Source organism: Moschus berezovskii, chromosome 16 (genome assembly GCF_049115385.1).
Source record: "Moschus berezovskii isolate FMDL1 chromosome 16, NW_MosBer_1.0, whole genome shotgun sequence".
Taxonomy (NCBI): Eukaryota; Metazoa; Chordata; class Mammalia; order Artiodactyla; family Moschidae; genus Moschus; species Moschus berezovskii.
Genome location: NC_142475.1, coordinates 53,703,013 through 53,716,668, shown reverse-complemented (window position 1 = coordinate 53,716,668; position 13,656 = coordinate 53,703,013). Strand labels below are relative to the sequence as shown.

The 13,656-nt window shown below is 48.3% G+C and overlaps 1 protein-coding gene across 30 annotated transcripts in view; it reads right to left on the bottom strand.

The window, feature by feature from the left end:
• Positions 1-13,656, bottom strand: part of PTK2 (protein tyrosine kinase 2) — a 198,530-nt gene that overhangs the window by 35,963 nt on the left and 148,911 nt on the right. For all 30 annotated transcript variants that reach the window (XM_055431796.2, XM_088844838.1, XM_088844834.1 and 27 more), the window contains 6 exons: positions 12,107-12,191; positions 8,708-8,808; positions 6,597-6,712; positions 5,714-5,814; positions 4,227-4,316; positions 599-803 (listed from right to left, as the gene is read on the bottom strand). In XM_055431796.2, the coding sequence (XP_055287771.1) occupies positions 599-803; positions 4,227-4,316; positions 5,714-5,814; positions 6,597-6,712; positions 8,708-8,808; positions 12,107-12,191 (698 nt within the window). The remainder of the gene's footprint in view (positions 1-598; positions 804-4,226; positions 4,317-5,713; positions 5,815-6,596; positions 6,713-8,707; positions 8,809-12,106; positions 12,192-13,656) is intronic.

Below are 13,656 nucleotides of genomic sequence, written 5' to 3'. Positions count from 1 at the left end.
ACTGAGGAGACCCGTGTGCTCCCCCAAGGGACGGGGCTGCTGCAGGCTTGGGTCTAGCGGCACCTGGCACAGAGCAGGGGCCACAGAAGGCAGCCGAGCGGGCAAGGTGGGCGTCTGAGCTACGGTAACACAAGCTCTAAGAGGGCACCACACGGATGGGCCTGTCTCTTTTGGGGGCGGGTGGGATTAGAGAGGCGACGCCTGAGCTGGGCTATGAAGACTGAAGAGGGGCACCCCAGAGGCAAAAGGTGGGGGCGGATGGAAGGAAAGATAGTGCGGGGAGGTCCAGGTGGTCAGGGGCTGGGTGCGGCTAGAGCAGAAGGCGTAGTGCGTGCAGAGAGATGGAGAGCTGAGCAGGGACCAGGTCAGGAAGGACCCGGGAGCAGCGCCGAGCAGTCAAGCCAGGGAGATATGATCACCTTCTCAACTTTAGGAAGACTCTAAGACACGTGCTTCTTAAGACTAACGAGGTAATAAACACAAATCAGTAACGTAATCATGCTTGCCCAAGATGTACTGAGAAGAAGATCTGCCAGGGAGAGGTGGCCAAGGCCTGCCCCCACCCCTGCCCCGGCCTGGTCCCCCACCCCACTCCTACCTGAGCTGAGCTTTGAGCTCAGTGAAGCGGGGCCGCCGGCTGGGGTCATATGCCCAGCACTTGGTCATGAGGCTGTAGAGGGTGGGAGGGCAGTTGGGAGGCATGGGCAGTCTCTCCCCATTCTCAATGCGCCCGATCACGTCATTGTTCTTCACGCCTTGAAAGGGTTTCACGCCATGCATCAGGATTTCCCACATACACACACCTGTAGGGAGGGAGTAAAAACACAGCCGTGAACTTAGTAGGAGGGCAGTTCCCACGTTTCAGGAGTGACTTCAGAGCTGGCACATGGGCCAAATAAAGCAGCGTTCAGTTAGCTCTGCTATCAAACAGAAACAGGAACGCTAGTTTAGTAGGATGGGAATAATGAAACAGTATTATCAAGCAAAAAAACATTATTTGTCTAAGAGGTTTATCTCTTTAAAAAAATCTACACTAGAAAACACACCGCCCCCCAGCTACAGTGATATTTCACAGCATACCTCAGTGAACCAATTTTAAAGAGGCTGAATGCATTTTAGATTCCCCTCCACTTTAGTCCAGTCTGCTCACGATCACAGCAGCTGACCTGAGGCCTGACAGAGAAAACCCTGCAGCTCAAGTCTTAACGCGTTCAGGACTCAGATTCCTCTCAAGGCCCCATCACTTGGTGCGCTGGCCATCCAGATGTGCCCGAGAACATGCCCCTTGGAGCTTCTGCTGGTGCTGAACTCTCTAGATTCAACACCGCTCATCATCTCCATCACAGCTCTCTTCTTGCAGGTGCCTTTTTGAGTTCCTTGCCCTGCCTGCCGCCCTCGACCCTGGGAGCTCCCATCTGCCCCACCACCAGTGTGCCCAGTACACCTGGTGCCAGGGCAGGGGCAGAGGGGCTGTGACTATCCTTTGGCATCTTCAGCACCTAAGCTGGTGTGTGCCTCAGACAGGAAGGCACAACTTCATGTCAATGTGAATTAGATCTGACATTAGCCAAAAGCCAACAATTTCGAAGAGTTGTATGCCTCCCCCCAAAAACTGCCTTACTACTGTTTTTTTCCTCACCAGTAATTATGACAATATCACTAGTAATGACAACACCGGGGGTCATTTCTTGAGACTTCAATGTGTGTCTGGAACTCTTCCTTGAAATTTATATCATCCTTAATCCTCAAACCTTCAGTCAGTTCAGTTCAGTTGCTCAGTCATGTCCAACTCTTCGCGACCCCATGAATCACAGCACACCAGGCCTCCCTGTCCATCACCAACTCCCGGAGTTCACGCAAACTCATGTCCATCAAGTCAGTGATGCCATCCAGCCACCTCATTCTCTGTCGTCCCCTTCTCTTCCCACCCCCAATCCTTCCCAGCATCAGTGAGTCAACTCTTCGCATGAGGTGGCCAAAGTATTGGAGTTTCAGCTTTAGCATCAGTCCTTCCAATGAACACCCAGGATTAATCTCCTTTAGAATGGACTGGTTGGATCTCCTTGAAGTCCAAGGGACTCACAAGAGTCTTCTCCAACACCACAGTTCAAAAGCATCAATTCTTCGGCGATCAGCCTTCTTCACAGTCCAGCTCTCACATCCATACATGACCACTGGAAAAAACCATAGCCTAGACGGACCTTTGTTGGCAAAGTAATGTCTCTGCTTTTTAATATACTATCTAGGTTGGTCATAACTTTCCTTCCAAGGAGTAAGCGTCTTTTAATTTCGTGGCTGCAATCAGAATCCACAGTGATTTTGGAACCCAAAAAAATAAAGTCTGACACTGTTTCCACTGTTTCCCCATCTATTTCCCATGAAGTGATGGGACCAGATGCCATGATCTTTGTTTTCTGAATGTTGAACTTCAAGCCAACCTTTTCACTCTCCTCTTTCACTTTCATCAAGAGGCTTTTGAGTTCCTCTTCACTTTCTGCCATAAGGGTGGTGTCATCTGCATATCTGAGGTTATTGATATTTCTCCTGGAAATCTTGATTCCAGCTTGTGCTTCTTCCAGCCCAGTGTTCCTCATGATGTACTCTGCATGGAAGTTAAATAAGTAGGGTGAAAATATACAGCCTTGACGTACTCCTTTTCCTATTTGGAACCAGTCTGTTGTTCCATGTCCAGTTCTAACAGTTGCTTCCTGACCTGCATACAGGCTTCTCAAGAGGCAGGTCAGGCGGTCTGGTATTCCCATCTCTTTCAGATTTTTCCACAGTTTATTGTGATCCACAGTCATCTTGTTAAAAACTGCTGTTTATGAAATCTAAGATGCTATGGATTTTAAGATGCATTATTATTTTATATTATCAGGAAAGGAGGGAATATGCTGCCAACTAAATTATAATGGGATCCTTTGTTAGCTCTTAGAATTATTTTACTCTTACCAAAGAGCTCTTCTAAACTCATTCAGACAAGATAGTAGCACTGCTCTGAACAAAATACAGTCCACACAAGAGCACGCGAGCAACCACACAAGACACCCAGACGACACCAACGGTGAGATGCCGCTGGCCTGCCACAGACCCCAGTTCCAGAAACACGAAGGAAGAAACAGAGGCATCTCAGAGCCTGAAATGCGGAATTCCCTTAAGAGGTTAAACAACCTGCTCCAGGGGTCGCAACGCAGACAGTGAGATCTCAGGATCTGAAGCCAACTGGACTGCAGCCCCTTCTGCAATCGCAGGGCACCATTTCCTGTCTTACTGAATTTCTTCTTTCAACTAATATGGGTTAAGGCACTAAATGGTTGTTGAAAGTGAACAGCAAGGAAGCAGAAGAGAAAATGAGAACACATACTTGAGGAACATAAAGTTGTTTTTATTTACAGGAAAAAGAAGGTGCATAAACTTAACAGAGCATCTCCTGGGAAGCTGTTTGAAATCCAGCAGAGGAAATACACACACAGGACTACGCACAGGATCGACGTGTGAGTGCTGTGACTGACAGAGGAAGCACAGGGAGAGTGGAGAAAGGGGGCCTGTGCCGGGGTGGCACACCTGCTGCACATGTGGGAAGGGGACATGGCAGGTGGCCCTGAAGGTCAGAACCGGGTTCAGTCAGGTGACCCTGAAGTCAGAACCGGGCGTCAGGGTGAGGTGTCTGCAAAGTAGGGCGAGGTGAGTCATTTAAAAACACAGGTGGGAAGGGGTAAGAAGCGCTGCAGGATGAACGTCAGCCACACATACGCACGCCTGCGGGCTCTGCAGGGATGCAGAGGGCAAGAGGGGGACGGCAGGGACCACCGGAGCTGGCGGGGGGCACATCGGAGCAGCAGCGCTACAGGACGTGAAGGGACAAGCTTTCAAGCCTTGAGACACGCTGGGAAGAAGGGTAGACTCCAGAGAGAGGTGAAAGGCAGTCAGTCTCAGACACGCTGCATTTGGGGGCCATCACATAACCCGACGGGCAGGTCAACCGTTTACATCACTCACGTAAAAGTAACGGCACACAGAAGGCTGCAGAGAGGAGGGAAGGCAGCAAAGAGCTTACCCCCGTGAGGGAGGAAGAGGCCCATGTCAGATGGGTGAGGACGGCATGTGATGGGGGGAGTCGGGTAGGGGAGGGCAGACCAACTTCCGAGTCTGACCAGACAGCGCAAAGTTTATTCCGTAGAACATATGAACTGTAATTTTAACCACAGAGGTTCTCAAATACTCACCAAACATCCACACGTCACTAGCTGAGGTAAAACGTCGAAAATTGATTGACTCAGGAGCCATCCATTTAATAGGCAATTTTCCTTTGGAAGCTGGAAGATTAATTTTAGAAAGTAAAACCTCCCTGTTATCTGCTTAGGGACTTCACAATTAGAGCCAGCTGAGATTTCCACTATGGGGTCTTTGGGAGAACCGCTTTCCCCTTCCTTTCGATGCTGGTCACTTGGGTGACGTGGGGAGGCGGGGAGCAGGGCAGGGTGTGGCCATAAGCTTACAGCCAACAGACTTAACAGTCCACTCCTTAGCTCAAGTACTAAGAATATGAAAATTAATAATAACTTGAAGAACCAAGTCAATCTGACTCTGATTGGCAAAATTGAAGAAAAAAAATCGCATCAGCTAAATTTCAGCTCCAAAACTAAAGGATAGAAGTCTCTGGAGTCAGCAGATTGGAGCTCCGTAGGAAGGTCGGGGGGAACTGTGTTCACTGAGCCGGGGTGCCCACCCCTCTGCTGGGAGGTGGTGAGCTGTGTCTCCCAGGTAGAGGGTCAGGGGTTGGACATCTGAGTTGATCCCAGCTGTCAGCAACTAGAGACAAAGCTGCAATGCACAAACACCAGTTTTGCGTAAATGTGAGTTTTCGTTTCCCTGGGTAAGACGACTTGGTGTCTGTTTCTAGGTCATATGAGAGTGCATGTTTAGTCTTTTAAGAATCTGCAAAACTCTTCCAGAGTGGCTGTATCACTTTACGCTCCACATCCTCACAAACCATTCACAGGTAGCTCGCCTTGGCTTCCCCATGTCTGCCAGTGTTCCATGTTCCCACTACTGTGGCCATGGCCACCCGCCAGGTGTGCCCGACGCCTCTCCGTGGCTTGCTCTGCACTCCCCAGGGCGACGTGCCCTGCGCCAGGCGAGTAGCCTGCGCAGGCCTCTCTCACGGCTCCTGCCCCCTTTCCACCTGTGTTCCTTCCCTTCTCACCTGTGAGCTCCAAGCGTTCTCTCTATAGTCCAGGTAACAGTCTTTGTTGGGGATGAGGTTAGCAGATGTCTCCTCCCACTCTGTAACTGGCCCTTCCATAAATCTGCCCAGGTCTTTTGCAGAACAAAAGGTTCTAATTTCTGATGAGGAACAAATTATTACTTTTTCCCTTTTATGTATGTTTTTGGTGTCAAATCCAAGGACTCTTCACCTGGCCCTAGATTCAAAAGATTTGCCTCTATTTTTCTTCCTAAAAGTCTTACAGTCCTAGGTCTTGTAACTAAGTCTATGATGGGTCTGAGTTAATGGGGAGTGAGTGTAGGTTGTGGGCTGTTTCTTGCCCAGGGATGACCAACTGCTCTAGCACCTTCACCGAGAAGGCTGTCCTTGCTCCATGGACCTGACTACACACCTACGTCAAAGCTCAGCCAAGCACATTAAAATGTACTTTTTTTATGAGCTAAAAATCACTGAGCGTATTTCCTACTTGTCGCTCTGATTTCTTACCTTTGTAGTAAGTACTATCTTCCATATATCGGGATAATCCAAAGTCTCCTAATTTTACGCAATCATTTGAGGACACCAGAACGTTCCGAGCAGCAATGTCCCTGATAAGGAAGAATGTGGAACAATAAATATTAATACGAGGGGAAAACCCCCAAAATTGATCTATGTCATATAAAGACATATAGGAACTTTGAAAGACAACTTACATACAATACAAACAGGAACTTTATTATACACTGAAAAAGAGAGATGCTTTTACTGTTTACTTCAAATATATTCCTTTTGGCAGATATTTACTCACTTAATATGGTGATTAGTATCCTGAATGAAGGCAAAGAAAATTCTCAAATAATGAAAGCACTTACTACTTTTCATACAATCACACTGCCCACTACAATAACTGATGGACAGTACAGAGCCAGGGTGTGTAACCCTACTGTTACTAACAAATCTCATTAAATACAATTAAAATGATCTTCAGAACACTTGTAACACAAAATACTAGGCAAACGAATTGTAGGGGCTTTCACTTGTACTCAAATGAGAGACCCAGATTAAGAACAGAAATTCTGCAGAAGGCCAACAGATGTTACTCATGACGCTATGGTGTCCTAGAAAGTTCCATGACAATATGTTTTAGGTCCACAGTGCCGCATAGAGGCTGTCAACAGTATTTGTGGAAGGAACCAGTGATCTGCTTCAAACTCCATGTGAGGAAAACCCCTCAATTCCATGAGGTCCCATGCCATGGCACTACACAGCAGGACTTTCAGTGCCATCTGTGTAGGAGTCAAGAGGGGCAAAGGGTCTCAGGCCCCATGAGACCCTCTTTCCGCCCACCCCCTACTGAGAGGCAGTTCACCAGCTTCATGACCGGTCTCACCTGTGTACAAATCTTTTACTCTCCAGATACGCAAGGGCTGTACTAAGCTGATAGGCATACAGGATCAAAGACGCTAGATCCAAACTGTATTTCCTTACTTGGAGAAACGACCGCAGCTTTTTCAACAGTGACCAAAAGGAACAAGAAAAATAATTAGTGTCAGAGACTAAAAATCAACAGCAGAAGAGCTACATTCAACAACGATCTGGAAAGGTCCAAATGCATTTTTATGAGAATGCCTTCAATTCTATCCTAATAAAGAAAAAAAAAACAAGTATAATGAAAGAGACACATCATCTCAGAAATCATGTTTAATTATTCTTCATTTGGGATCCAATTGCAAAAATTAGAGTCCTCATGATTACAGACACATTTCTGAAAAAATACAGAAAGATGGTTCCAGGGAATGAATAAAGGTGTGGTATAAAATGCCACCAGATAATGAAAGCCAGAGAACAACAAAAAAAATTCTAGTTACAAAACAAGCCTCCTCCATAACCACGGTCAGCCCACTTCCCCAGACCACCCTGTGCCCCAGGCTGACCTGAGCACAAGGGGATGAAGACAAAGGGGAGGCAGGAAGTGCCCCCTCTGCCACCAGGGAGTCCTGGGTGAAGAGGGCACAATGGTCATGTGCTTACGGGTGTTCGTGCACCAGGTTTACGGGTCCATACTATGACCATCAGGACTAATTCAGCTAAATGCTAATATAGCAAAGACGGCAGATGAACGCCAATCCTACACAGTCTCCCTGCACATAAAGGAGACATGTTACTAACAATCTAAGCCAGAAGAATTAGCAAATTCTCCAAAAACAAAAGCAGAAAAATAATGTGAAAAAAACAATTTATGTAAACACTCCATTTTATTTGGAAAGGTGTGGGAGAGGAAGAAGAGAAATCCTAAAGGCCTTAAGATATTTCCTTCACCAGAAAGCTTTGTCAGGACTGGAAGTGGCAGGTGACCAAGTGGTTATTTTCTCCCCGCTCTTGCTGTTGCCTAAAGAACATGCCCAGTGATTTGAGAGTGAAAGAAGCAATGTTAGAGAGGTTTGGATAAATGAATGCTGAATTTAGGTAAATTGTTTCACCTTTGGGGGACTTCACTTTGCAGCGTCTTTTAGACCGTCTAATGTTAGTCACAGTTTCTTCTAGAGCCTCACAGAGCTGTCATCAGAGCTGGGGAGGTGATTAGGGGGGCCACCAGCAGCACCCTGTCCCCAGAAGGCAGGGCTGACATCATCATGAGAGGACGAAGAGCCCAGGCCATCTCGGATTCCTGGAAACTAAAACCCCAATTCTCACTAAAAGCAAAACTGCCTGATGTCCTTCCAGAAAGAAGTAATATGCACAATGTGTTAGACGGGTAAACTACTAGATTTCAGCACCAACGTCACGTGCAGACATCTGGAAGGTTTACCCCACGCAGGGCCCATGGAGACGCCTGGAGACGGACAGAGGGCGGGGCCCAAGTGGCCCGCCCTCCTATGACTCAGTGGCCTGGGTGGGGACCCGCGTCCAGGTGGTGGTGACACACCAACTAAAGAGCTTCTGCATTCTGGAGTCAAATAAGGACAACCGCCCACACTCTGCTAAGTTTTAAGAAGAAACTGTGACTCACATTAGTTGGTCTGAAAGACACGGAAAGTGAATTCCCCCAAAGATGAAGCAGTAGTTCTGCTTTACCTAAATTCAGCACTCATTTACCCAAACTCCACTAACACTGTTTTTTTCAGACTCAAATCAGTGGGTGTGTTCTTCAGTCAACAGCAAGAGAGAGGGAATAAACAGAACCACTCGGTCACCTGCCGCTTCCTGTCCTGACAAAGCTTTGGGGTGGGAAGACCCTGCTGCCTGCACTGAGCTAGGGGACTACTTGGGAATTTAAAGAGGACACTATACTACTATAGTATGCATATGCACACATATACACACTCTCCTACATACACTACAAGAATGTACGTGACACACTCCCCTGCGGGTGCAGGTGTGGCGGGTACCTCTCCAAGTGTGCACTATGCATATGCACACATATACACACTCTCATATACTATGAGAGTGTACGTCACACACTCTCCTGCGGGTGCAGGCGCAGCAGATGGGGGCGGGTACCTCTCCGAGTGTGCACAGCTCCATGATGATCCAGACCGGGTTCTCTGTGATGACTCCAATCAGCTTCACAATGTGAGGGTGGTCAAACTGACGCATCGTTACTGGGGAGAAACAGGTGTCCACCGTCATTCTTTTGAAGATCTTTTGGTTTCCTGAAGACGAGTTCAGTTAAGACTCCGGGCTAACGGGAGTTCCCTGGCAGTCCAGTGGTTAGGACTCAGTGCTTTTCACTGGCTGAGAAAACCTCCTCTTCTTTTCCAGGGACAAATCTGACCTGAGGCTAACTTTCCAGGTTTTCCTCTGGAAAGCTGACCAAGCTGGAATGTGTGATTCATTCTCTAAGAAATACCCTTCATGATAAAACTACCTGATTGGTAAATTGCTGGTGGGGCAGCAGACACTTTCCTGAGTGTGAGTGCTGCTGGGCGTCCCCTGCAGGGCCCCAGAGTCCATGCTGGTGGCTTTGAGAGGATTTCTCCTTGACCCGAGAGGCTCTGGCATCCACCACTGTGGCTGCATCACCTTCCAGCACTAACAGGGCTAAGTAAGCAGTTCCTGGACCACTGTGAGGACTTCCCTGGGGAGAAATGCCAACATGTGGCTTCTAGTCCTGAACTCCTCTCAGAAAGTCTGACACCAGATGTGGCCATCACGTGAGTGTGACTGCTTTGCTGAGCCTAAGAGGATCAAGAGGGCCCTGCACATGTACACACAGACCTAGATGTGGGAGCTGTTTGTAAGCATGTACACATTTCTAACATCAGGTTAAGGAAGTCACCTGCACAGTACGCTAGGATGACTGAGATGCAGGACAGTGTTCCTGGAACTATAGAACCTCAAACCTGGAAGCAACTTTACAGGCAACCGAGCACAGCGGTCCACACAAAGCACCTGGATTTCACAGACTACTGAAATGAAAATAATTTTTTTTTTTAATTTGGGGGACCAATTCAGGGTTGATTTTTATGCTGCCAAGCAAGGACACAAGCAACACAGCAGGAGAAAATGTCTCGTCATACCCACTCTAGTAGGGAGCCCAGTGTGGACTGCAGCTCAGTGCCGGGTCTGTCTGGGGAGGACAGGCCTCTCTGCTTTCACTCTGGACACCACACAGCTGACCCTCCATATCCACAGGGGACGGGTCCCAGGACTCCCGGGGCGGGGGGACCAAAATCTGTGGACGCTCAAGAGCTTCTAAAAACAGCGGAGTATTTGCATGTAGCCTGTGCACAGCCTCCACATACTTTGATTGTCTCCTGTAACACCTAATACAACATAAACGCCATGTATACAGATGCCAGAGCATAGCAAAGTCAAGTTTTGCTTTTTGGGAGTTTCTGGGATTCTTCTCAATATTTTCAACCCACAGCTGGTTGAATCTGTGGCTGTAGAACTTGGAGCTATGGAGGACTGCATATCCTACCACCGCACCCAAGGACCACACTCGCTCTTCCTGCAGACTGACCATCCCCTCACTTAAGAGAGCTCAGACCTGTAAGGTATTCTCCCCTCAGTTTCCCCACGCACTCCAAAAATAGGACCTGTTAGTTCAAAACAAACAAAAATCACCACACACATCAACACCTGGCACAAAATCCAAAATGTACCACTGAAAGTCATCTTGTCAGTACAGTTCATCACTTCAGTCTAGTGTGATGGCTTGGGGTAGACATTCAGGAACCCAGTGTATTTACTCTTATTTTCAACTGACTTACCCTTAACATATAGTTAATGAGCTTTTATATTTCCTCTGGAGTAATTATTAAAAACACCGCACACTGCAGGGCCAAGAGGAGACTCTTGCGGCCACTAGGAAACTCTATCCGCGCTGGACTGAAGCCCGCCAGGGGCAGCAGTCTGACTCATTCACCCAGGGCCAGGAGCGTTGGCCAGGGTGGCTACTGGCTTCCACAGGCCAGAGTCACTGCAACACAGTCTTGCTCGCCCCTTTTGAGTTGTCTGTGGCTCTTCCACACTCTGACGGCAGAGCTGAGCAGCCGTGACAGGGACCACCTGTCCTGCAGAGCCCAGGATATTTATTACGTGGTCCTTTATAGAAATAGCTGAATGACCCCTGATCTAGGCCACACTGCCACTGTTACATATAGAGCCTGTCAAAGCCCTACAGGGTTCTGGGTATACTGCCTGTAGCATGTTTCTCTGAAATAACAGCCTTTCAAACAGAAAACAAGGTTAGTTTGACCTGACTACTTACAAAATGCTAAAATTGATTTTTGTAATGATGATTCCAAAGTCTTACAAAAATCACAAGATAATACCTACTTGCAAAAATTTTAGAGAAAGGTAAGCAATTTTTTAAAATGTACATTTTTGAAAATATATAATGCATTTTACCACCAAAGGAAAAGCACATAGGCTGTCAGGTAATGATGGCTGATATACAGTCTATATTTTCTCAGCCTTGGCACCCTGAAGAAGCACACTACTTGAGATGGAAGTCATCGCCAGGCCCTGTCTTGTACTACAGTCAAAGATCAAAGAACAGGATCAGGACTTGCTCTGACTTAACTTATGAGGTGACCATCTGGTTTACTCCAAGACTTATCACTTATTGGACTGCTGGGTGGTAAATATTTATTGAAATTCCATGTACATGTGATGAAAGACACAAAGATTCATTCATGCGACCAATGGCTACAAGTACCTTCTGTGAGTTAAGCCCTGTGCTGGCTCTGGGTCTGAGCCGTGAGCAAAACAGACACGGTCCCTGTCCCCACTGGGACTTACAGTCTAGAGGGAGAGAGAGGCACCCTGTATTTAATATGGACACTTGGGAAGGGAAAGAGCGGGCTCCTGTGACAAAGCCTCTGAACAAGAGACCCTTTAACTCTGATGGTCAGGAGGAACAGGCCCAGTGGAAGCAGGATGAAGGACCCAGCCTGCGGCAGGCGGGAAGGACCCCGATATGTGCACACAGGCAGGACCAGGGCCCGCTCTCCGCGGGTCTGTCCTCAGGAGAGAACCCACCACACACGACTTTCTACGGCAGCCCCTCAGGGTGGTCTGGGCCCTGCTCCCCACTCATCCTCGGGTTCCATCCTGCAGGTACTCTGTCTGTCCTGCTCACCACCCAACCCCAGGGCCTGCGGGCATCACTGCGTCCACCCAGGCCCAGTGTGGAGATGGTCACGGTACAAAGTGCCAGCAGATGAAGGGGCAGTAAGTCAGTCTGCCTTCACACCCCAAATGTGACAGACGCCCTGGAGAACTCTGTACCCATGAGCCTCGACAAATACAGATATGAACTGCATGGCAAGAGAATAAATGCAGCTGCCTCATAAAAGTCAAAACATTGTTTTTCTTACTTCTTCAGAGACCATTTTGATTTCACAGACAGAAAGTCAAAATGGAGTCCCACAGAAATATCTATAAACTTACAGGCTTCTTGAAGGAATTTCTCTCTCACACTGTCCGAAGTACAGTTTTTACATGTTTTAATTGCAACCGCCAAAGCTGGATTCTCCTGTGAGGGGGACACACGGAACAAGAGGTCTCTGTGTTAATCACTGGGCACGTTCAGGAAAGGCGGCTTATTCTGCAACTCTGTGGCTTCTGGATCAGAGAGTCAGAACTATAAAATCTTAACAGTGGGAGGAACACTTCAAATCCTCTGTAGAAAATCCCCTGAAAGCAGACATGCAAGTAAAACGCTGCAGGTGATTCGTGTCCCACAAACCCACCCCCACTCATGGTGCCTCCGAGACTCCCGCAGGGGCTCAGGCTACACCGGGAACAAGGGCCGGCAACCCTGTGCACTGCCGCTGATGTCCCAGTGGAGGATATGGACAGACACCGTGAACGAGATACTGAGATGTTGCAGAGCAGGTTAGAAGGTAAGCTCCTGGAGAGAGAGCGGAGAGGGGACGAGAGCAAAGACCTGCAGCAGGAGTGGGGGCGGCCCTGTGGCTTCTACCCTGAGTGAGAGCCCCCCATCCCGGGGCAGGGTCTGGGCAGAGGAGGGCCCTGCTGACCTTGGCCAGGAAGGAACGCTCCAGGGAGGTGAGAGAGGTGCAGATGTGGAGGGCTGGGGGGTGACGGGGGAGAGGATGCCAGGCTGGGCGGGAGAGGGCAGGCTGGGGTCTCTGAAGCTGACCAGAAGCCTAGCTCTGAACGTGACGGGCTTGAGATGTCGGTGGGACAGTGAGTCACACTGGGAAGTGGGCGTCACCGCTGGGTGGGGTGGGGAAGGGTCCTGGAGGCAGCTGCAGTTCAGACAGTGTTGGAAGCAGGGGCTAGACAAACCCCACAGGGAGACAAAGGTATGAAGATGGCACCCTCCAGCCCCTCCACACCTCAGGGAGAGGGGCAACACACCAAGGTGGGGGGGGGTGGCGAGAAACCAAGAAAACATGTCACCCTGGGAGCCAAAGAAGCTGAACTTCCTCATCCAAGTTCAAAAGAAAAGCAAGAAATAAGAGGCCACTTAAAGCAAATCAATTTAAAAAACACCAGGGAAGATTTTAACTGGAAATATATGTGCTTATCCTATCCTTGGCTTTGGATGGTCCCTTCCAGAACCATCTATTTCTCTTATTTCAGGTGCCCCGTTCACCAAAGGAAAAAAAAAAAACAACTCACTAGAACAGCACCTGATTCATAGTATATGTTCAATAAATACTTGTGGAATTAACAAACGCTTTTAATATTGTTCTTTTAAATGGAAAGGCTCACTTCCAAGTCATGGCCAGGGTGTGTCTTTTTTTTGCGTATCTTAAAAGTATCCTCAATTGCATTAATTTGTTTTAGATTTCATGCTAATTGTACCCTGTGATTCTAGGACACGCTCTCTAGCAAGAGTGACATAAATAGCCACAAAACTGTAACACAGACTCGGGGGACTGCAGTCCCTCTCCAACCCTGTGGGAAGTGTGCCCATGTGGCAGGACCACTCAGGAGGGAGCGGTCGCCAGGCCTCTGGAGGAGAGCAG